The 25,410-nt window shown below is 43.4% G+C and overlaps 1 protein-coding gene across 4 annotated transcripts in view; it reads left to right on the top strand.

The window, feature by feature from the left end:
• NBEA (neurobeachin) overlaps positions 1–25,410 on the top strand; it is a 553,993-nt gene that overhangs the window by 14,131 nt on the left and 514,452 nt on the right. Inside the window, exon 2 of one of the 4 annotated variants that reach the window (XM_018554181.1) lies at positions 13,575–13,624. The exons of the other annotated variants lie outside the window; for them this stretch is intronic. Within the exon in view, the coding sequence (XP_018409683.1) occupies positions 13,575–13,624 (50 nt within the window). The remainder of the gene's footprint in view (positions 1–13,574; positions 13,625–25,410) is intronic. 4 annotated transcript variants of the gene reach the window in all.

Below are 25,410 nucleotides of genomic sequence, written 5' to 3'. Positions count from 1 at the left end.
CTGCACGTCCGTGTGGCTGTCTGTACTCATACGCAGACAGGCTGGATCTTGTTTGCGTCCGAGCAGGGACACCCGCACGGACGTGCAGTTCGGGTGAGCGTACAGCGTCTTATGGCTACATACTCCCATACAGAAGGACAGGCTACTACATACAAATCGCATGCAGCACCTGTCCTTCCCGGGACGATATGGCCATGTACACAGCACGGATCTGTACGGGCCGGCTGTTAGTCACGCGAATGAGGGCTTACTGTGTAAAACTTAATTACCCCTAATGATGTGTGTACTTTGTGTGTTGGTGATTTAAAAAAAAACTTTCCTTTATCCGGATATCGCTATAAGTGCCACAGTTCTGGCGCTGAAATCTACAGTCTCAGTAGGTTAGTACACTGCATACAGTGAAGGTCAGTGAGTTGCACTCACTCCACCTCCTTCAATTAAAAAAAAATGTTATGTTATTTTCACGAAATGCAAAGTGTTCTGTGAATGGAGGAGGGGCAGATGAATGTCAGGATCTCCCCTCATCCAATCACATTGTAAAAACATTCACCCTTGCAATGGGTCCTCCTCCCCACTGCAAGGGATAACTGCTAGTTTTGTTCTGGAGATGATGAACAGGGTTGCTTTTCTTCTGTGTCTGGCACTCACAAATGTGAGTGGGCCCTCATGTCCTCCCAACTGCTTATATGGGGTGGCATCAGAGAGCTGTGACTGGTCAAGGCAACAAAGGGAAGAGGCATGGGTGGACCAATCACACAAGGAGGAATAAGGTAAGTATATAATTTAGGCAAAACAGGCAAAGTATGAAAGTTGAACTCTGGGGGCACAAAACCTTTACCCTTGTTGTGTGGGGAGGAGAACCCACTGGAAAGGTAAAGGTTTTGCATCACCCTTCAGTTTTAACATTTTTTGAATCACTGAAAATGTAGTGAAAAATGCCCTTAAATGCCCCAAAACACAATTAAATACCCATTTTGTTTATAAAATATGAAAGTTACAACGATTAAATAGATACCCAACATGCCAAGGTTAAAAATTGTGTGCGTCCGTGAAACTGCGACAAAATTCAGTACCCAAAAAAAAAGTCCATAGATGACGCTTTAAAAGCCCCCACAGGTCATCAGTTTAGAGATGCACATAAATATTGGCCTTAGAATTATTGCTCTCACTCAGGTGTAGTGCGATCATCGTTTTCATACGTAGGCGCACCCGACGAGTATTTACATAAAGACGTGCGTGCTCGCGGGGACTTTAAAAAAATGTTTATATTATTTTTACATTTTATTTAAGATTAATATTAACTTTTTTTTAACTTTAATTGCTATCACTTAGGGGGGGCTTACAAGCATATTGGCAGTGACAGGTACTCTTTAAGGTGATACTGGGTGTCCAAAAGACCCCCAGTGTCACCTTTACACTTGAAATAAGCTATTGAAGTGCAGATCGCACTTCAATAGCTTATAGCTGGGCTTCAGGAGCCCAGCACTGACAACTATGGGACCGGAAGTGATGTACTCTGCATCGCTCTTGGTCCCACAGTATGGGGAGGGGATCGGTGAATGGACGTTCGCCGATCTCCTCCCTAGCTTCCTCCCGGCACCAAAGAAGCCCGTCCCGGGCCTGTAGGAGTGGCCGCGAAGCCTGGGAAACACGACGGGGGTGTCCGGTGGGGGCCGCCTGTTTACCGGCCTGGAGAGTCGCCAGATCGCTTCTATTGTAACGCCGACTGTCGGCTTTACAATTGTAAAGCCGACTGTTGGCTTTACAATTGTAAACGGAGTCCCGCCGGGAGTCTGTTTTAAACTGGCCTGGTGCCAGTGACGTACTATGGACGTCACTGGTCGCTAAGGGGTTAAATAGGAGGATCAGCATGACAGCCAGGCAACTAGCATTATAGGATAGGTCATCAATGGGAGCATCCATTTATCTCTTATTGCAAGTTTCCATTATTTTGTCCTTAGACAACCTTTACCTTGTAATGTCAGGAAAATGTCTGCATAGTATAAAAGATATCTGTGTGATTTCTGTGTTTCCATTCTGTAAATGGATCTAATAAATGTGGTGAAAACACGGTCGGGCAATGAGGCTTTAGTTGTCCCATGCTGTTTCCAATGTTACTTAAATGCTGGCTGTTGCTTTTCTGTTGTTGCTTTTGGAATTTGTTTCCTGCTAAGCTAAAGTGTAACAATGTGATAATGAGATTTGTTATATATTGTCTGCGGTAAATTACCCCACAACAGACTGAAAATATTAAAATCAATATACGAACATTTGTGGCTTTTTAATGAGCCTTTTATTCATGTTTTATGGTTTCCCCGTGCACGCGCTCTGAAATGGATCTGCTGATGCAATCTTCTACAGAGAGTGATCTGAACGGCCCACATTCATGGATTCAGCATCCTTCTCACAATGCCCCAAGCACCCTTCAATCCCCCACTACTTTGAGCATTTTACCCAGACTGCTTTGCTGATCCATACTTAACATTACTGCGATGTTTTAAAGGAAGGAGCACCAAAGGAAGGAAGTATTGAGATGTTTACAAGAGAGCTTTAGACATTTGAAAGTAATAAAATCCAAAATATTGAAGGCAGGAAACGAAGTTTGTTGTATACAAAGTTCTGCCTGTGTGGGTGTTGGAGAGTAAACACTCACAATGCAGAGCTATCTACCACCTGCCATATGGACAGAGGACCACACTCAGCTGCTGGGACTTGATGTGTACATTGTAACCTCTACTGTGCAGGATTGCTGCAGCTCTGTCTGTAGGCCCCATTGACATGAACTTTGAGGCCCAACAGCGGACTCTTGCATCAAGAACCTGTTTAAATCAAAAGTAAAACCCCATGTACAAGGGCTTTCATGGGCCAGCAGTGGATTCTTGCGGCAAGAAGTTGCTTTAATCAAAAGTAACACCCCATTCACAAGGGCTTTCATGGGCAAGCAATGGATCCCTGTGGCAAGAAGTTGATTTAATCAAAAGTAAGATCCCGTTTACAAGGTCTTTTATGGGCCAGCAACAGCTTCCTGCGGCAAGAATCTGCATCAATCAAAAGTAAGATCCCATTTGCAAGGGCTTTCGTGAGCCAGCAATAGATTTCTGAGGCAAAAATCTGCATCACAAAGTAAGATCCCATTTGCAAGGGCTTTCATGAGCCAGAAATGGATTCCTGGGGTAAGGATCTGCATCAATCAAAAGTAAGACCCCATTTACAAGGGCTTTCATGGGCCAGCAACAGCTTCCTGCGGCAAGAATCTGCATCAATCAAAAGTAACACCCCATATACAAGGGCTTTCATGGGACAGCGGGAGATTCCTGTGGCAGGACTTAGCAGATTCTTGTGACTGGGATCACCCTGCACGGCAGTGCTCATTTTCGACCGGGTACAAAAATAAAAACGTTATACTCGCAGAACCTCGGAGCCAGCTGGCTCTTAGACTGGTCCCTTCAGTCTTGCTCCCCCTCCGCTCCGGTGGTTTAAGGTCCTGTAAATCATCACGTTCTATAAAGTGTACAGGACGTGAGGATGCTGAGGGACTTACCATTGCTGGGACTGAGGTGGAAACAGGCTACAGGGACTTGAGTAGCAGCCAGCTGGCTCCGGGGTAACACCCCTCCGCAAGGGTTAAGAATAAATATGTAAGGCGTTCTTTATTAAAGTGATATTAAAGTCAATTTTTTTTTTGATTTCTCCTTTAAGGAGACCCTCCTTTGCTGGAGGCTGTTGTTGTTTTTTTTTTAAAAAAAGTACTTCTTTCCTCATTTTCTAGTGTGTCCCCGCCATGCTCTTCCCCCCGCCCCCTGCACGTGTGCCACCATTGTTCTAATGGAGGCACCTGTGCGCACTCGTCCCCGCAGCGACTGTGTGCGTCCACACAGCCCTGTGGCAGGCCACGTCCCTTCCTTCTTTGATGGCAGAAGGAGCCTATGGCTCCTCTGCCATCAGTATCCTCCCCCGCAACCCTGAAGTTCGGGGTACGGAGGATCGCTTCGGGACCGGCGGCGGGGACGAGAGCAGGTGAGAGATAAGTTTTTGGGGAGACTGGGGGGGTTTGGACGGGGATAAAAAAAAAAAAAAAAAAAAGGTCCTGGGCTGTTTTTACCCTAATGCAGAGAATGCATTAAGCTAGAAAACGCCCAGACCTTAATACTACTTTAAACTCCAAACATGAATCAATGCCTAATGCCATTCACCACTATAGCTACTATTGATAATACCGTGTTTCCCCAAAAATAAGACACTGTCTTATATTTTATTTTGGCTCAAAAAAACACACTAGGTCTTATTTTCGGGGTAGGTCTTATTTTTTTAATGTACAACAATCCAAAGTTAATGCAAATCCAAATAAAATAATACAAAATGGCAAAATTAAGAATAGGGTGATCAGGGCAATCTGGGGTGCCGTACCTTTCCAAGAGCAATTTGGTAACCAGAATGGGCGAAGCACGCTTTCACTATCGATTCCTCACAGGCAGAGTGCATTTGGTATCACTCCGCCTGTGACAGGAGCCGGCGCTATAGAGGAAGCATCGGCTTATGGGGCTCTGCTCCCTCCTCTGCCGCCTCGCTTCCTCTAGCGCTGGCTTTGTTGGCACCGTTGATTCTCTCCCGCAGCTCTTCAAGTTCCCCCTTATGCCACCACCGCCCCTCAGAATGGTCACAACTAGGTCTTATTTTCGGGGTAGGTCTTATATTTTAGCAATTCTCAAAAATAGTACTAGATCTTATTTTCGGGGTAGGTCTTATTTCCGGGGAAACAGGGTATTTAGCAGCATTAATACCAGCAGCCGGAGGATGGACCCTTCCATTGAGTTTGCATAATTGCAGTATTTGATAAGTGCTGCCTACCCCTCATGTTGTACAGTCTTATAGCACAGAGGGTTAAGTAGATCACAGCAAGGTTTGCTGCACAGGTCAGGGTCTTATCGTCTGACAAATCATCAGTGATGGGGAGCAATGAACAATGGGGCAGAGGACGATCAGAAGAACGTGTTAGTGGCAGATAGAGAGAAATTGCAGAATGAAGCTGTATGCTGATGATGATAATGTGAGTCTAAGAAATAAGAAATCATGCTTTGCCCTGTGATACATTCATGTATAGTAACATGTTTAGGCTAAAAAGAATGAGACTTAACATGACATTGAACCCTCAGATTAAAAAAAAAAAAAAAAAAAGGTCCTGGGCTGTTTTTACCCTAATGCAGAGAATGCATTAAGCTAGAAAACGCCCAGACCTTAATACTACTTTAAACTCCAAACATGAATCAATGCCTAATGCCATTCACCACTATAGCTACTATTGATAATACCGTGTTTCCCCAAAAATAAGACACTGTCTTATATTTTATTTTGGCTCAAAAAAACACACTAGGTCTTATTTTCGGGGTAGGTCTTATTTTTTTAATGTACAACAATCCAAAGTTAATGCAAATCCAAATAAAATAATACAAAATGGCAAAATTAAGAATAGGGTGATCAGGGCAATCTGGGGTGCCGTACCTTTCCAAGAGCAATTTGGTAACCAGAATGGGCGAAGCACGCTTTCACTATCGATTCCTCACAGGCAGAGTGCATTTGGTATCACTCCGCCTGTGACAGGAGCCGGCGCTATAGAGGAAGCATCGGCTTATGGGGCTCTGCTCCCTCCTCTGCCGCCTCGCTTCCTCTAGCGCTGGCTTTGTTGGCACCGTTGATTCTCTCCCGCAGCTCTTCAAGTTCCCCCTTATGCCACCACCGCCCCTCAGAATGGTCACAACTAGGTCTTATTTTCGGGGTAGGTCTTATATTTTAGCAATTCTCAAAAATAGTACTAGATCTTATTTTCGGGGTAGGTCTTATTTCCGGGGAAACAGGGTATTTAGCAGCATTAATACCAGCAGCCGGAGGATGGACCCTTCCATTGAGTTTGCATAATTGCAGTATTTGATAAGTGCTGCCTACCCCTCATGTTGTACAGTCTTATAGCACAGAGGGTTAAGTAGATCACAGCAAGGTTTGCTGCACAGGTCAGGGTCTTATCGTCTGACAAATCATCAGTGATGGGGAGCAATGAACAATGGGGCAGAGGACGATCAGAAGAACGTGTTAGTGGCAGATAGAGAGAAATTGCAGAATGAAGCTGTATGCTGATGATGATAATGTGAGTCTAAGAAATAAGAAATCATGCTTTGCCCTGTGATACATTCATGTATAGTAACATGTTTAGGCTAAAAAGAATGAGACTTAACATGACATTGAACCCTCAGATTTTTTAAACATAAACCAATAGTGTAATATGTGCCTTACTGTAATCCATGGTAGTTTCCCTTCTCTTTGCTGCTCTTCCTTTTAAATCTGTATCTCTTCTCATGCTTGGGGAGAACTTCCCTTTGCAGCTGAGTGCCTCTTCCTGTAGTGCTGGCTCAGGTTGTGAACCTTCACACAGGCACCATGTATCCATTTCAGAGACAAGGCAGTCTGCTGCAAAACAGAAGTTCTGCCCAGCATGAGAAAAGCTACAGATTTAAAAGGAAGAGCAGCAAAGAGAAGGGAAACAACCATGGATTACAGTAAGGCACACATTACAGTATTGTTTTATGTTAAAAAATCTGAAGGGTTTAATGTCACTTTAAGTGCTATCTTAAAGCTGAAATTTGGGATAAGCAAATATTGTCTAAATTCCAGAGCCTTGTGTGTTTTTACTTGAGTCTTGCTGTCCTTGGTGTATTTCTTCCCGATCTGTGCAGAAATCCAATGTGAAACTTTAACTCTGCAGCAGCTTCCTGTAATAAAGACCAATTTACACTGCTATCTCTCCTAGTCCACGTTGACTAGTCTTGTATCCACCCCCTCCTGTAGCGGGTGTGGCCTACATGACCCCTTCCCCATCTCTGCTCTCTGTACAGCACAGTGATGTCACTGCTATATTTACAAGTTATTAACTTGGTTTTGAAATGCAATTGGGTACACACAAAGTGGATTTAAAGCCTTTGCAGCTATTGAGAAATATATTTAAATTAAAGTTCAGCTTTAAGCGTGCCCGAAGTTCAGCTTTAGGCAAGCGTGGCAACCCCTGTGTATTTCTATTGCTAATTTAGCTGATTGTTCGGAGTTGCCGTTTAAATGGAGCCCAGATTGTGCTGCGATTTTCTGCATGATCGCCATCTTGCTGACTGCATTTAAAAAAAAAAATCTCTTTCTGGCAGCCTACTAGCCGGCAGTGTCACAGTGTATAGTCCCAGATTAATTTCTTTAGATTACTTTGTAGCCCTTTACTATATGATGGCATGCTATTATGGAAACATTGTGTTCTGTGCGGGGTGATTGCACTTTCTTTAGTTTCTGTGTATTGAACCGTTTAATACATACTGCTGCGTAAGTAAATGTTCCATTTAATAATGTAATGCTCCTGCATGCATTAAGAAGTCAATAAGATTATAGATGAAGGAAAACCACAATTTGTCAATTGCTGGTGCCACTCCAGTGAATGATTTTACTGCTGTTAACACTTTTTGCTTGCTTGCTGATTGCTAATCAGGAGTTACATATTACATGCATTAGTCAGCTATTGTTTTGCTGCATTGTGTTTAAAAATAGATACATTTTATGCACATAATGGCAATGTTTGGCACACTTTTCTTGGCCAATGCAGAACTTAAGGTGAAAGGACTTTGCAGTGCTGTGCCTAGAATTGGGCTTCAAGGCTCCATTCACACTTGAGCGGCTGTCAGCGCGTATTCGGCTGAACGGATACGCGTGGAGCCGCTCTAAACAGGGAATTCAATGCAGTTCAATGTGCATCGTTCACACCATTGCGGGGGCAGCGCAGTATGAAACCGCGCGGCCTCCCGAAATTGTGCAAGCGCGATAATCTGACGGATTCCGCACACTCGCAGCTATTTAATAGCAAACGAGTAGCATCCGTGCGGATTTAAAAATATAAGCATTTTTGTTCTGCACGGAAAACCACGCGGGAACCGCAAACGCTATGTGTGAATGCAGCCTAAAATCTTGATATGTCACAACATACAGTTAAGGCTCCTCTCACACAGGCCTTTGAGGAGGAAATAAAAAAGAACTAAAACTGCTGGACCCCATGTCAGTGTATGGGGAGTCAGATGTAAACGGTCCATTTACATCGGGTCTGGTGGAACGGAACAATGTTGCGTTTTTCTGACCTGGCTGGATTCGAGGGTCACAAGGTGTAAACAAATGCCCATCCATTTACACCTGCCTGCCCATAGACTAGCATTGGGTATCCAATCGGATCCACCTGAAAAACTGACAGGTGTACCCGACTGCCTGTCGACTGCCTGTGTGAATGGGGCCTTTATAAAAGCTCTATTCTTTATCATTAAATCATTTGATGATATACTTGAGCTCCAATCAATTAAATTTGATTAGACAGAGATGATGCCTTCAGTCTGATGCACGCTTGAGGAAGCATTTCCTCAGCCTCCTCTCCTTTCCCCCAGTTATTGGACTGAAACTTGTAGCAAGGTGAAAGGCTGTAGCAGGGGCTGATCTGTTTCACATTTGTCAACGCACTCAAGAACTGCTCAGGCTAGCATCTCCGTCTAAAGGTGCCCATACACTGGGCACCTTTAGAAATCCCGCGATCGTACGAGAATCGAGCAGTGTGAACTAAGACGTGCGACCGTTTCTACTGTACGGTCGCACGTCTTTTTTCGAGCCAACATGCTCGAAAACCTGCCGAGAATCGTACGATTCTCGGCGGGTTTCTAGCCTGCTCGCCCGATAGCTGCGGAACGGGCCAGTGTGCACACGCGCACACTGCCCGTTCTGCATTGCCGTCATTGGAAGCCCGCCCCTCAGCGGGGCGGGCTTTCGATGATCGCAAGTACGATCTGCCCGTCCAAGGTGGGCAGATCGTACGGGCTTTCAAGAAGCATACGACCATCGCAAGACAAAAGTCTTGCGATGGTCGTAAGGTGTATGGGCACCTTAAGGCTCCATTCACACATGGCAATTGCGTTTAGGGCTGGTTCACACCACAAAGAGTGCGTTCTGGAGTCTTTGGCCTTTGGAATGCAAACCAGCTGGCTCCCTGTGTTCAGGGGCGGGAGGGAGCGCGGCGGTGCTTTGAAGTCAATGGCACCGCAGCCACGCCCCCCACCCGCAGTTCAATTGCCCGCACCCGAACGTGTGGCACATTAGTGCCTGCGTTCCGCTCCATTGAGATCTTCAAAAATGCTGCATCCACTGTGGCCGAAGGGTGGGGTTGTGGCTGTGGCGCCATTGAATTCAATGCACCTCCCCGTCCTGAACACAGGGAGCCAGCCGGTTTGCGTTCCAGTGCTTTGCAAAGGTCGACCGCTCTGGAAGGCACTCGTTGTGGTGTGAACCGTCCCTTACTGCGCGGAGAATCATGCAGTACGAAAACGTGCAAATTTTGCATACGCGCGTATTCCGCATGTTTGCGGCTATTGCTATAGCCAGAGCGTGCGGAATCTACCCGGAATATCGTTGGACTTTTTTGTGCGACGCACGTTTCCGTACAGCACGGACGTCAATAACATTGTTTTTTATGTTTAGCAGAATTCATACACGGGGAAATGCTCTAATGTGTGCACGGAGCCTAAGAAGTAGATGATGTCTTAACAAAGATGGCTCCATCCTTCTGGAGAGAAAAATGGTTTTAGCTTTTGTCAGGAAGATTACGGTGATTTCAATGAGAGCAATGGCTGTGTGGCCCGAGCCTTGCACAGCCGTGCCAAATTAAAAAAAGGCAGTAGCCTGCGGGGAGAAGAACCCGTGTATCAAGCTAGTGAGGGGGGCAGGAGGAAGTTGGGGGAGTTGTGATGGTACCATGTTTCACGTTGCACCCTGAATTTGGGTGTATAACATAAAACATGGTCCAAAAGCTAAACTTAGCCTTTAACTCTTTGCCCGGAGACCAGCTTCAAGTGACTAATAAAGAATGCTTATTTTGTTTCATGTAGACTTTTAGTGCTCAGACTTGAACACTTCTGTTGTACATTTGCGGCTGGCAATGCAAATGAAACAACCACCACCATTTCCCCAACATCCCCCTGGGCGTTTTACAGCGCATACCTACGCGCTGTAAAACGCTCAACATGTGAAAACGAATAATTGCCTATGGGCATGGTTCCCACCTGGGTGTTTTACAGCGCGTAGGAATGCGTTGTAAAACGCCTTACGCCCAAAGAAGTACAGGAGCTTCTTTGGGGCGCATTTGCCGCGCGTATCCATTAGGATACAGCCGGATAGCCCTTGGAAATGCGCGTTTGTCACGCGTTTCTTTTACCGCAAATCGCGGTAAAAACGTGCGGCACAAAACGTGCGACAAACGCGCATATTCCGTACGCCCAGGTGTGAACCCATCCTTACTCTTCCCACCATCACATTGACCTGCCAAGGATGATTGCTGCTCATCAGTGGTGCCTGTCAGTCACCTGATCCTGCCAAAAGATATCTGCTGATGGGCACTTTTTGCATTCTCTTTAAGATGTATTTCTGTCCTGCTACAACATTTGTTGCGTCTGTGTCATTGCATGATAGCCTGCAGCCACTTACAGGTGATGACCGCCATCTAACAGCCCGCGCTTTTCCTCCTGCTTGATTATATTCATTTATCAGGCAAATTAAAAGCAACATTCATGCACCAAAGATTTGATTTATGGAATCCTTTTCCAACAATACAATCAAATTCCCCTTATCGGTGTCATGTTTATGAATGATTTCATAGTAAGGCTGTGTCAGTGGGCACTGCACTGTGATTGATTACAGAAATTACCAGAAGGAGAACTCTGGAAGATACATAACTTAAAAAGAAGACTCAAATAATTCTGCTGCTATCACCAGCGCATGCATTATCTTGCTTGGCTGATCATAGTGAATATACTTCTACCTACATAATTGTGTAGTGCTGAAACGTTTATGTAGCACATGGTGTTATTTAAAGAGTACACCTAATCATTTAGTACTGGGAATGTGCAGTGTTACGATTATTCATGTCATTTTTCTTGGCTGTCACAACAGCTATTTTTTATGTATGAGCTATACATTCGATTTTTTTAAAATAAACCTGTGAAAAACCTATTCAATTATGACCAATCAAAGCATAAGTTGGCCATACACTGCTCAAATTTCGGCTGATTTCTGCTGACCTGCCGCTCGATAAAATTGTTTACATTTTCTTTTGTCGAAGGAACTGGCCCAAAAATTATCAGCCAAACAGCATCTACAGTCCCGGTATTCCTCAGTCGCTGGAGCAGTGGCTACAGAATACAATAGGCAGCATCAAGGATTCCTCCGTCCATGCTATTTAGCATCAACCCGCGGACTTAATGAGAGAAATTTTAACCGTGTATGGCCAGCTTTTACTTTTATTAAAACAGCATATTGAAGTAATGAGTAGATCCTGAGATGAAGGCTTCTGAAGTTGCAAATCTTAAATTCTCTGTAAGCCTCTGTAAATATCTCTATGATGTGGCATTACAAGCACATTGCACAGTGCATGTGCCTTGCGGTAGGCAGCCCATTGATTTTAATTGGGTGCCTACAGCAGCTGAATCTCTCAAACAAGTGCATGAGCCTTTTTTAAAATCACACCACAACACATAGTAATAGTTTACCATGATGTGGTGTGATTCAACGCTCATGTGATGGCTAGCTGCGTTGGGGTGCCATTAAGAAATAATGCCACAGCAGTGCACCTAACATTGCAATATGTGATCTCATGCAATGCAGGATCCAGTATCACAGAGACCTGAATGAGGATTTGAAGTCTAGCTTGCATACATTATTTCCAATTCCTGAGACTCCCTATAGGTCAGTGAGTGTGCCCATCATATTAAGGGATCTGTAGACGGGGTGGAGTCAAGCTAAACTTAAGAGAAAGATCTTGAGACTGGGAGGCATACAACTTCAGCTGTTGGAGAAACAGAGGCTGCCTTCAGTGAAAACTGCATGACAAAGTGGAGGTGATTCTGTCTTTTAAAGGAGAACTATGTGATGAATGAAATACTCATCCCCATAGTTGGAGCCAACGTGTAAAACTAAAGGTGTTACATGTCAGCTCTATTGATCGAAAACTGAGCGAGAGGCAGAGCCAGCTGTCAATCAGGCAGCAGGGTAGGTCCTGACAATATCGTTGGGATCTTTCCCTGCTGCAGCGTGTCCCTGCGCTGTCTGCAAAGGGCAATGGCCCGCTATATGCAGAGTTTTCGGTCACAGGAGGACATAAGTAAATATCCTCCTGTGAGACTAAAGAAAACTATGGCGATAAAAGCTTTGCCCATAGTTCTCTTTTAATTGCTTAGTTTCATCTGGCCAGTTTTATGACAAGTTTGTGTTTAAACTTAATTTTTAGATGAACTGTACAGCTCCATATTTTTGTTTTCAAAATGTATATCTCTAATTCCTAGGGAAACCCAAGATTTGTCACTTTATTAGCCTGGTCACCCACCATTGACAAATTACATAACTTAACATTGTGAAACCTCCTGTTTATTGCAGCTTCCTGTGTCACTTGCCTAAGAGTTATATTGCTAAGGTCCTCTCTGAGCTCTCCTGCAACTGTAAGGTGCCTCCCTCTCTATCTCCTGTTGGGTGAAAACCTACATTAAATTACAAATGTGCATTCAGCAAAAATAGAATAAGCCTCCATCTTCAGCCCCTCAAAGCTAAACTATACTCGGACCTCCATCCCACCCCAACCAGCTTCTTACTTAGTGCAACTTACTAACACACTGAGCCTCAGTTCTGTTTTCATCTTTCTTCCCAGTCGTCATCACTGCACAGCAATCCTATGTAGATTTGTATAAAGCCGTCTTCCAGTTATCTCCAGTCTCCAGAGACGGCACTATATGACTCTTTGAGGGCACACTGTTGTCTTCGACAGGTTGTTTGTTGTATAAGATAAATGCCTTTTTGTTTAGCAAGACCATGCGAGGATTGCACACTGTCACACACTCATTCTCAGCTTAAAAACAATTTGCAAAGTTTATTGACTAGCACACTACTTTATATGCCTTTTAATTATCATAATTCTGACAGCTCAGGCACATAAACCTTATCTATGAAATGACCTTCAGAAAAGGCCAGTTAGTTCTTGCTGAAGCCTGGTACTTGTTTACAGTTTTGTTTCTTTAGAAAGAGAAAATCAGAGAGAGAGAGAGAGACAAGGTGGTTGAAAAACAAGATGGCTGAATATAAAAAGAAAGATTTCACATATACACTTTTTTCAGCAGCCAGCATTGAAGGGGATTGGGACCAAAATGGAAATGGTCATGTCTCACTTCCCGAGTAACTAGCTTGGTTGAGGGTTTCTAGCATAGTTTGGCTAGTGAAGGGTGGTTTGGTGTTTTTACTGAAAGTCAACTTGCCCTGTTAAGAGCATGGTGCAATGCAGTACAGCTTGGTTGGCTCACAGTGTTTTAACCTCCCACTCTCGTGGAGAGATTTTTCAACCTTGCCAGATATCAGGGCTGTCTGTATAGAAAAGGATTTTCGAGACAAAGTTACTATAAGCTTGATTCATGATTCCCCCACAGCTACTCGGAAGAAAGGCCCCTTTCAGATGAGTGTTTCAGGAGAGGATCCGTCAACAGATCCTCTCCTGATCACAGCAGCACAGAGAAGATTTCACAAATGTGATAATGTGATATCCGTGTCTACAGTTTTTGCCTCCATCTTGCAATGGAGGCAAAAAACAGACTGCCAGACCCCATGTGCGTCTATGGGGAATCGGAAGTAAATGGACATATGTCCATTTTAGGGCTGCAGCTAACGATTATTTTCATAACTAATTGATTGGTTGCATTAAAAAAAATTATCTCTCTCTCCCCATTCCACCTACTAACCGATAATGAGAATAGTTGCCAACTATTCTCATCGATTATTATCAATTTAATCGATTAGTTGTAGCAGCCCTAGTCCGTTTACATCAGATTACTCCCGGTCCAGCGAAACGGATCTCTGATCCGTTTGTTTTTTCGTATTTAGTCAGGGCTAACCGGGTGTCCGTTTACACATGGCTCCCCATAGACTTGCATGAAGCATCTAGTCGGGTCCACCTGTCAGTTTTTCAGCCGGACCCACTCACATGAAAGGGGCCTAACAATGCCGGAATATAAAACAAGCTTCCACCATTTCTTGGGTGTGAGAGTGTTTGTAATTGGAAAGCCGATACAAAACTTTTTTTGCCAATTGCAAGACTGCCACAGTCGGCTTGCAGAGGCCCACATATATATGTGTGAGTTATATTCATCACTCTCTCTCTCTCTCAAAAAACACACACACACACTATTGCCCTACTGTTGTTTTGTAGGCATTTAAGGCAAATTTTTACAATTTTCAGGGTTAGCTTAGGCCCAATTATATTAATACTTTTTAAAGATATTTATTTTGCAGCCTATCGCTATTTGTGTGCAGGTTCGCTTTAAAGATATAGTAGCAAGATAATTACCCCCAGCCCACCACATATCCGCTTACAATAAGTCTTTCTCAACCCTATTGAAATCTGTATCTTAGGAAAGCAGTGAGGAAGCAAAGCGCATGGTTGTTCTGGGAGGTGATGTGTGCGGCTTTATGCTCTGTGGTGTTATGTTCTGCTATTTCCATAGGCTATACTTTCTGTCTGAGAAAAATGCATATGAGGATATAGCTTGAATTCTGTGAATGTCTTGCTACAGCAGTTCTAACAACACTGAGAAGAGTGTAATGCGCTTTTATATATTCTTTGTTGCCTTTTTGGCATAACGGATCTGCATATCATTTGAGAGAAGTTTAATCATCCACACAGGCAGATGTGGCTTTTTCTCTCTGTGAGCAGATAGTGAGGTAGTCTAGATGCGCTGAGCAGATAAGCTTCTCTACACCAAAGGGATACACACTGTGATTTCAGCTATATTTTCTTCCTATGATAGCAGAAATAGAACAATGTAACAAACCTTAACATACCCATTGTTATTAGAAGGGACAGACTTTGGGGGACAGTTCCAAAACTCAAACAGGCTGAACGCCAAGCTTTTTCTGGTTGATAAAATAAAAACTTAAATAAAATCTTCATTTTAAATTTTAAAACGCTCATCACTGTGTACTGAAAATATACATTTGATTTTGATGAGTATCTGTGGTCAAAAAAAAAAAAAAAATCAGTATTGAATTTCCATATGTTCTATCCCACTCCTAATAACCATATCCATCTAGAAGTTTGTAAGCTAACTTACTGAAGATGCCCATAGGATGGACTTCCTCAATGCACTGACACCATTTCACTCAGCCCTGTTAATATGCAACTTCATTGTGCTGCAACTACCTCAGAGCCTGCCTTCTGAGCTACAAAAGTCTGAACAATGTAACATTATCATTGCTTGCTAGAAGCAATGCATGATGGGGTATGTATTATCAAGCAGCAAGGAAAGAGGTGCAAGTGAGGAAGCACTTCCTGGATTCCTGAGGAAGGAATCCAGGAAGTTGTTGAAAGTGATGGGCAGACAGTGGGCAGCACTCAATTCATAAAACAGGTGTTTTCAAATAAACTGTGATTGTTCAAAAACAACTATAATATGTAGGGCACATTCACACCAGTTGCAGTGCGTTCCAGCCCGATTCTGGCCGGAACGCACTGCATCGCATTGCAGCCGACTCACTTTTTTGCCGGGCTGGATGGGGCGTGGTGGGCCATTGAAGTGAATGGCACTGTAGCCACGCCCTCCAGCCACAATGCGATCGCCCGCCCGGGATCGCAAGGCACATTGTGCCTGCGGTCCGGTGCGATCAAAATGCTGCAAGCACTATTTTGACCGCACTGGACCGCAGGCACAATGTGCCTTGTGATCCCGTGCGGGCGATCGCATTGTGACCGGAGGGCGTCGCTACGGTGCCATTCACTTCAATGGCTGCAATGCGTTGCAGTGCGTTCCGGCCAGAATCGGACCGAAATGCACTGCATATGGTGTGAACTATCCCGTGTTCCTATTACAGTGATGATGGTGTACAGGATGGTACATGCTGGGATTTTATAACTCCTTTTACATTTTCACATTCCATAGAAAAATACAAGCACCTCAAAAACAACATTGTCTGGTTTTCCAGTGTGCATTTTATAGCTATCTTCCGCTACTGGCGCTCAAGGGTGGTTCAGGTCTGTTACCATTGGTTATATGAAGTTTATTCAAGGGTTTGGCAAGTCAAAGGTAGAAGGTGAACTGAAACTTGAGATACCCTGCATTGCTCAGTGCACTTGCTAAGTTACCTATAGACCTTGGAGGACTGCTGTCTGGTCGTTGTCACCATACACTGCTGGTCAGCTGCTTTCTGGAAGTCCAGCTGATTAGACGGGTCAAACTTGTCCTTGCCTCTTTTCCCCCATGGGATGGAACCAACAGCCTTATTGACGTAAATATGTTACCAGGTTTTGGAAAATGTTTTGCCTTCAAGGTGTCTGATCTTGTTTGCACGTCCAAATTTAAAAGGATTCTGTGCAGACTCCTAACATGGACAAGCATATTTGTATCAGCGTCAGGACAACTTGGTCATTGACTTATTAGAGGAAAAAGAAAGGGCAAGGATGACCACTTTAAACCTTCACCTTTTAGAAACCTTAAAGCGACTCCCATATCTCATTCTTGGGAACAGAACCTGCTATTATGGCAGGGATTTTTCATGGCTGCATTGCCTAAGGGTACAAAAAGAGGGGATATACTTATCTTACCACCCCGCTGTGGCAATCTCCTTTTTTCTCTGACGTGCTATGCTGTCAATCAGGGGCGTTCCGAGGCCGGGTGTCACCCGGAGTGGAGACCGGGTGACACACCACAGTGACGTCATCGCGCATCGCGTGGCCATCTAATTGACGCCTGCCGGTGGCCATCTTGGTAATGGACCCACTAAGGGCTCATTCATCCCTCCTTGGCATTGAATCCTTGCAGTGCAGGAGTAGCCCTGCTGCAAGGGTTACATTTAACTCTGCTTGAAGTTCTTCTTTAACTGTGTATCTAAAAGGATGGACTTACCTTTTAAATATACTCATGGCAGCTGGCATGGCCAACGTGGCTACCATAGGAAGGCTAGTCAAGTAATCCAGAGGGATCTAATAATTCATTTTCACAGGGCTGTCTGTGCACATTTGTGGACAAGGGAGAGCCCTTGTGCGCTCAACGTAGGTCTGTCCTAGCATATATACAGGACGTTGCATATCGCTCTGGATGCTACATATTTGCGGAGGTTGCGCTTGGCCTATAGGTGTTTAATCTAAAAAAGCTGAATTTTACTGCACTGCACCCTGATATGTAAACTGCAGAACTGATTGTATTTATCATTTTATTTTTAAGCTGAAATAATTATTTAATGCAGTTCAGATTTAAGTGAACAAAGACAGGTTTACTTTAAAGCCAACAAGGCATTATTCACTTGATGTACTCCGCATAGCCTTATCATACCCCACTTCATCCTTGAGAGGAAGTGTTCTAGATAAATATATTACAAGCTGGCTGTAAATGAATTGCCTTAATGCCTCACTACCTGTGCTATTTTTCAGACACATTATCATGTCCCGGGTGTTGCTGCTACTGGTGTTTGCTACAAATCAAGGTTGTGGCCTTCTGAACAGAAGCTGAATTGATGGGTCTTTACAGATGTACATTATTCCTGATGAGTCCCTGAGAAATCATTAGTGTACTAAAGAGCAAAGCTTTGTATAACGTTATCTTACATGAACCTATCTGGAAAAACTTATCACGTCTCATATTTGTTATATGACGGCTATGTAAACTTGTCCCAACACATTTTCTTCATTTAAGCAAATAGAAGTATAAGCCCAGTTTCCATGTGTGTAAATATGTATTCTATGTTTATGATTTATTTATATAGCAGTATCTTTGGTGGGCAGTATAACAGGAGTTCTTTATGAAGGGCTTTAAAACAACATTGATACAAAGACAATGTAAACCCTAATGTTAGCCACACATGCATAGATTTTTCCATCCACGCTAAATCTCTAGCTGCCGGATGTGTTCAGGTAGAGCCGTTGGTACCAAAAGTGCTACCCAAATTTGACCAAATCAGCAGGAATCAGCCAAAATGTGAGCCCTGTGTGGCTACCTTAGAGCTAATCGCACAGCGTCTGGTGTCCAGTGTCCCAGCACATTGTACTTTGTTTTTTTGGGAGAACTTTATTGAAATTTCACAAGTGACATTTCATTCAGTTCTATGGGCACTGTGTCACATACTGATGTGCTGAAAAAAAGCATAGCATGATATACTTTTTTTTCCAGTGCACACCACTGTGTTCCCATCATCACACGGTGGTGTAAATGATCCTGTCTGTGATGAGGAAAATTGCCTTGCTTTGCATTGGGTCTGCGCTGGAAACGATGCCTAGCACAGCCCAATTGCATTTAGTGGGAATTGGCCCTCAAAGTGACACTAAACTCAAGCATTAAATCATAAAAATGTATTAAATTAACTTGCCTATTAACAATACTATACTTTATTTGTGTATCACTCAGCTGTTGATCCTCAAATAATCACTGAATTGGTGCTGACACTGTCCTTCCTTCTGGAGGTGGTTACTTTTGTTCCCTATGGTCCCTGTATGTGTTGTAAAGTAGCCACCGCTCCAAGCTCGCTCTCATGATGGACTACAATCTCGATACAAATTAGTAAACGAAACATGAGATTGTAGTCCATGACCGTAAGCACTCTCCAGAAGGAAGGACAGTGTCAGCACAAATTCAGAGATGTTTGAGGATCTACAACCGAGTGATACACAAATAAGATACATTTTTGTTAATAGTGTACTTGAATGCATTTTTAAGATGCAACTCCTGAGTTTAGGCCACGTTCACACCAGACACAGTGCGTTCCGGCCCGATTTAGGGAACCCCTAGCAAGCTATAGATGAACCCTAAGGTTGCACAGAACCCTGTTTAAATGGCTGAGTTAAAATGACACTCAGGCCTCGTTCACCCCAGACACAGTGCATTCCAGCCAGATTCTTGCCGGAACCTACTGCATCGCATTGCGGCCGGCTCACTATGTTGTGGGGCAGGAGGGGGCGTGGCGGTCCATTGAAGTGAATGGCACCGTAAGCCAAGCCCTCCGGCCGCAATGCGATCGGCCGCACGGGAACACGAGGCACATCAATGCCTGCAGTCCAGACCGAACAAAATAGTGCTTGCAGCATTTTGACTGGACCACAGGCATTGATGTGCCTTGCGTTCCCGTGCGGTCGGCAACGGTGCCATTCACTTTAATAGACCGCCACGCCCCCTCCTGCCCGCTGGCCGCAATGTGATGCAGTAGGTTCCGGCAAGAATCTGGCTGGAATGCACTGTGTCTGGGGTGAACGAGGCCTGAGTGTCATTTTAACTCAGCCATTTAACAGGGTTCTGTGCAAGCTTAGGGTTCATCCATAGCTTGCTAGGGGTTCCCTGAGCTGTGGTTGATTATCCTCCTATCTAATTGTTCCTGCATAGTCTTGAGACCAATATTACTTGGCAGAGTCAGGGGCATGACACCAGTGATTTTGTTTTTATTTATAATTTTTTTCGGTGCTTTTTGTAAAAGTGGCTTTCTTTCCACTGACCACCAATATAAGGGGCATTTTTCCCACTGACACCTGATATTAGCCGGAGATCCCCAAGCTGGATTTAGCAAAGGTTTCCTGAAACCTGAAAATTATATCGAGGGTCTCAAGGGTAAAAAGGTTGAGAAAGGTTGCTCTAAGTCTATGGCATTTGCTAAAGCACTTTGTATCAATAAACAACTGCCTTTTTTGTAGTAAAATACTGTTTTCACCTTTTTTACATCTCTGTGCTTCTGGTCTCCCTCCGCCTCATTTCGGCCACTTCCTCTCTACATGCATTCTTGCATGGCACACTGCATGTATTTCCCTGGGCGAGTTCTTGCTAATGGCAACAGTGGAACATGCAAAGTTTACCCGTATGGCTGTTTGTAGCCTCCATTGGTAGGAGAAGTGGGGAGCAGGTAAGTGGGAAGTGGATTGCCCTGTGTGTTTGTGGAGAAACACCGCTTACCAGCACACACAAGGTTGCCTTCATAGAACCCTGCAGGGGAAACGAGCCACCCTACAACAGGATATCAGGGAATGCTCGGGGACCAGCTGATTCTGCAGGAAACTGAAACTTTTAAACCATTAAGAAGCAGCATTAATTGTAAAGCTGCCCATAGACCTTACAACCATCGCAAGACTTTTGTCTTGCGATGGTTGTAAGGTAATTAAAAAAACGTACGATCTGCCCATCTTGGACAGGCAGATCATACTTGCTGAGTGGCGGGCTTCCGATGACTGCAATGCTGAACGGGCAGTGTGCGCTTGCCACACGACAAAAGACGTGTGACCGTACAGTAGAAACGGTCGCACGCCTTCCATACACCTTGCGATCATCGTAGGATCGCGGGATTTCCCGCGATTATCGTACGATAATCGCAAGGTGTATGGGCACATTTAGTGACCTAATCAGCATTTGAAATAGCTTAAAAAAACTGTTGACCTAAATTGCGCTTTAGCATATTAAAGTTAATATGGAACTTTAATGGTTGTGTGTATCCTGCCTAAAATGTTATCAAGGTAATAAATATATCCTTCTTAAAAGGGGACTGTTTATTGTAGTGCATATTTGGTTTACAGAAAATAACGTTTTCAGATTTTATCTGCTGATTAATGATTCATATTCTGTATTTGTAGGTTTTCCCTGTAGCTGCTGCTGTTTAAGATTTAGTAGAGTCATGATCCTGATGAACAGCTGCTACAAGAAAATAATTCAATACACAGAGATCGTGTTTTTTAGTAACTGTTTATAGGCTATAGTGGGAATAGTGCAAGTATGCCTGCATGATGTACATATAAATAAGCATCCCAGCTTAGTGTTTTTACACAGTGGAAAATAAGAGAGCCGCCATACTGTAAGGCCAGGTATAGAAGGGTGAATGTCTCCCTAAAGCACATGCACATATCTACTCATCATTTGTAGCGTAGTGTCTATTGGGCCTTTTAGGTGTGCCAGTTAAATTGACAAAAGGAAGCAGTCTGTGTGGTAAGTGCTCTATTATAATAGTAGTAGTAGGAGGAGGAGGAATTGGAAGGAGGTAGCTCAGAGATTTTCCCCAAGCCACCTGATCTTTTCTCAAATGTGTCAGCAGTTTGTATCCAGCCTAATATGTTAACTGTTACCAAAATTAGGCTAGGAGAGCGATAAGATAACTTGCTTACTTTTTGGATCCCATCCTTTGTTGCACTAGACCTATTTTGTTTGATGGGAGACAGGAGCAAGTACAACTAACAAGTCCTAAACCCAGGCAAAGTTTTCCATAGCTATACTCCCCGCTAAGTTATTTGGTGTGCTTTCTGCAAGCAGGGTACATTGTAAAGGATCACTGGGTGCCTTCTATTGATGCCTATGTTTTGGAAGCATAAAAGACACCAGGATGGGATCAGGATGCTGAACTGCTAAAACATCAGTGAGAGATAATGTACTAATGCAAAAACTTAATTTAGTCTGGTTCAGGGCTCCTTCGCACCATGCCGCACATAAAAGCACATAAAAACTCATTGCAGTTCAGCGGTTAGGTGTGCTAACGTGTTTTTACGCATATTAGCATTCGTTTTAATGTCCATTGTCTGCATTTTTCAGTCTTGTTTTCTAAAAGTGTCAGATTTATAACCATTTTTTTTCTTTCGTTTAGTTGCTGTACGATGCATTTTGTTTACATATGTTCATGTCCGTTGCATTAAAATTCATACATGCTGCATTTTACCACATCTCCATAGCATTGTGCTGTGAACGAGGCACGTCGAAATCCATTGTTTTTTATGTTCCCTTGCAATGACGTGATCCGGTGTGAAAAAATGCAGGCCACTAAACAATGTCTGAACGAGCGCTCAGATATGACCAACCAGGGACGAGCTGCCAGCCCAGCACATTTTTTTTTTTTAGGTTGGCATAACCAGGCCATTAATGACAGGTAAAGCTCATGATTCCAAGCATGGTGTGTTATCTATTTTTTTAGACTGTCCCTGCTATTGGGTCTAATCTCTTCAGTTGAATGATTCTTCAGGGACATTTGGTAGTTTAATTTTTGAGTGTGTGCAATTATTTGCCATTCACTGTTTTAAAACTTTTTTTTCTTCATTTGAGTTCTAAATAGAAATGGGTAAAGGTTAGAACCCTATTCAGGTTTTATTGCTATCTGGCATTCCATTAGAGAGATTTCCCTTCACTTCCTCTTCTGGGGACATTTTACCAGACAGGAAGTGAGGAGGACTCTCCAGTAGCAATGAGAGCAGAAATAAAAATGCTTTTCTTTTTACTTATGTCTATGTCGCTGGGAAAAAAGATTTTGCTCTCACTTCCTGTCCTAAGGTCAACCTTTTCACCAGAGAAGAAGTGAAAGAATCTCTCAAACGGAACCTCCAATGGCAGTTAACTAGAGTTCTAATCCTTCTCTACACTATTCAAAACTTAAATAACGTTTTGGCTAAAGATACTTTAATTGGGTAGTACATGAGTAAAGGAACAAAGTCAATGAAGCAATGATGATTAGTAGCACTGGTTTCTGGAAAATTTCTGTGTTGATCCCTTTAGAAAAAAGGCAGATAGGAAAATTTGAGTCAAGTGGAACCTGGCTGTATATCTGACCGCGTATCTGCTATGTATGGCCAGCATGAACATAATTAGTCGTCGCATATATCTAAGACACTGCTGAAACACTGTACAACAAATCTCAGGAGAAGACGTAGGCTGGTGGTCAACTTCTGGGCAACATTCTGTCTTGCACATTTGGCAACAGTTTTAAAGAGAACTTGCTATATTTAAACAATGATGACATGCCAACACTATGTGTTTATATAACATTTTGGATTTCCCATTGTAAGCTCTCACGATCAGGGCCCTCTGAACCCTTCTGTACTGAAATTGTATTTGAACTGTACTGTCTCCCTCTATTTTGAAAAGCGCTGCGCAAAGTTTTGGCACTTTATAAATCCTATTATTCTATAAATCCTATTAGTCCTATAAATATTATTATCACTTTTTGTTCAGCGGCAATAGTTACTAGGACAGACGTGGTGAGTCCTACAATTGGGGACAAAAACTGCAATAAAAAAAAGAAAAAGGTTTTAACACTTCCTCATTCTATACTAAACTGTAAAAAAACAAAAACAAAATGTGGCTTTAGATATACTGTACAGTATTATACGTGCTGGCACCTTTTAGAATTGCAAAGTTTCCAACTGGAGTTGAGATTAGAATCTTTACAGCAGTCTTTCCAAACCTTTTTATCCCGCAGGAATTCGGGGAACCCTTGCTAAAACCACATCATTAATGAAAAATACACCTTACATTGGTGGCCAGCGGAAAGAATGCTCCTCTTTTACAGTGGTGGTCAGGATGCCAATGACAGCTAAAACGATCATTGGATTCATGCAACTTGGTCTGTTAAGTGGCATTGACCCCGGAGCTATGCAGGCACTATCAAATGGAAGGTCAGTCAGCCACGCATCAGGGAACCCCTAGCAAGTTCTGGAGCAACCCTAAGGTTCTTGAGAATGGCTCCTCCACAGTGTGCATCTTTTGTTACCTGTGTTTAGCTAATAGTTTTTTTTAAATTTAGGCTAATAGGTTTCATTTGGGAGAACCACACACAGGCAACATTTAAACACTAGTATGACCACGTCTTTCATTTAAGCTGTTTATTGTCGAAGCACATACATGTTGGCTGAGAATATCTGGTAAGTGCTTACATGGCCCAGTTTACCTGCACATTGTCTGCCTAGCAATAGTTACATGCACACATGCAGCATTCATCTAATTGGGAATTGTAAAGTATTGCTACACTGCCGCCTGGAATTAGATATTTTAACTGTTTTTGTTTGTTAGAGTTTCCATTCAAGAATATGATGAAAGATACATTGTCCTTTACGAAAAAGTCATTAGCTGTCTACCTATGATTTAGTATTACTTTTGTGTGTTACTGGTTTTCCTTAGTGTACTGCTTGTATCTTGTTGCAACCTGTCTCCTCTTCCTCTTGTCTATAAATACACTGTTTGCTCTGTTTGTAGAGGCAGGCAGATACCCTTCACCTCCTCAGACCCTGTTCAGAAAGTGTTTGTCATTTTGTGTGCTCAGCAACTTCCTGCATCTGGCCTAACAGCATGTTCTGTTCCACGGACAAATCCTGATTTCATGTTAGTTTGCTGGATCCATCCCCAACATTGTACTTTTGTATTAGGCTGGATCTATGACATGTATTGGAAGTGCATATTAAACATACAGTAGTATCCTTCTGTAACGCAATGAAAGTCAAATGCCAAACAAATATTAAGAACAATGATTTAACCCAGTTACAGTGAGGAAAATAATGATTTGATCCCCTGCAGATTTTGTAAGTTTGCCCACTTACAAAGAAATGAAAGGTCTATAATTTTATCATAGGTGTATTTTAAATGATAGAGACAGAATGTCAACCAAAAATCCAGAAAAAACACATGATACAAATTGTCATAAATGGAGTTGCAGTTCAGTGAGTAAAAAAAGTATTTGATCCCCAAGCAAAACATGACTTGGTACTTGGTGGGGGAAACCCTTGTTGGCAAGCACAGAGGTAAGACATTTCTTGTAGTTGGTTACCAGGTTTGCACACATCTCAGGAGGGATTTTGGTCCACTCTTCTTTACAGATCTTCTCTAAGTCCTTGTTCACACCAAATGCAGACCAGATCCGGTCAGGTTTCTGCACACGCAGTGCAGTGGGTTGTGCCGTGTTTTAGACGCGTTTTGGATGCCTTTTGGATGCGTTTAGGGCCGGTTTTGGTAAAAAATATTTTTTTTTTTTTAAGTTTAACATGGGCTTTCAGGCACTTGCATGCGTTTTTGCGTTTTAGATGCGTTTTTGATGCGTTCCAGAGCAGGTAAAATAGGGCTTGCCGCAGTTTTTTCATCCGGTCTGGATCTGGTCTGGATCCGCACGCTGCGATGTGAACTGGAGGTCAAAATACCATAGGAATACATTGGACGCAGTTTTGATCCGGTCTGCACCTGCTCTGGTCTGGATCTGCTCCGCGCTTGGTGTGAACAAGGCCTTAATCATTAAAGTGATATTAAAGCCTAATTGTTTTTATATTTCTCCTTTGCTGGAGGCTGTTGCTTTTAAAAAAAAAAAAAATTTTCATTCCTCGTTTTCTAGTGGGTCCCCGCAGCGATCTTAACCCCCGCCCCCTGCACGGGTGCCACCATCGCTCTAATGGAGGCACCCGTGCCCGCTCATTTCCACAGTGGCTGTGTGCGTCCATAGACACACACAGCCCTGTGGCAGGGCAAACCCTTCCCTCTTTGATTGATGGCAGAAGGAGCCTATGGCTCCTCTGCCATCAGTATCCTTCCTCCGCAACCCAGATGTTCGGTGAAAGAAGGATCACTTTGG

Source organism: Nanorana parkeri, unplaced genomic scaffold, assembly GCF_000935625.1.
Source record: "Nanorana parkeri isolate BGI_ZX_2015 unplaced genomic scaffold, ASM93562v1 scaffold8, whole genome shotgun sequence".
NCBI lineage: Eukaryota > Metazoa > Chordata > Amphibia > Anura > Dicroglossidae > Nanorana > Nanorana parkeri.
The sequence above is the reverse complement of the archived record's forward strand: the minus strand, read 5'-3'. Positions and strand labels throughout refer to the sequence as shown.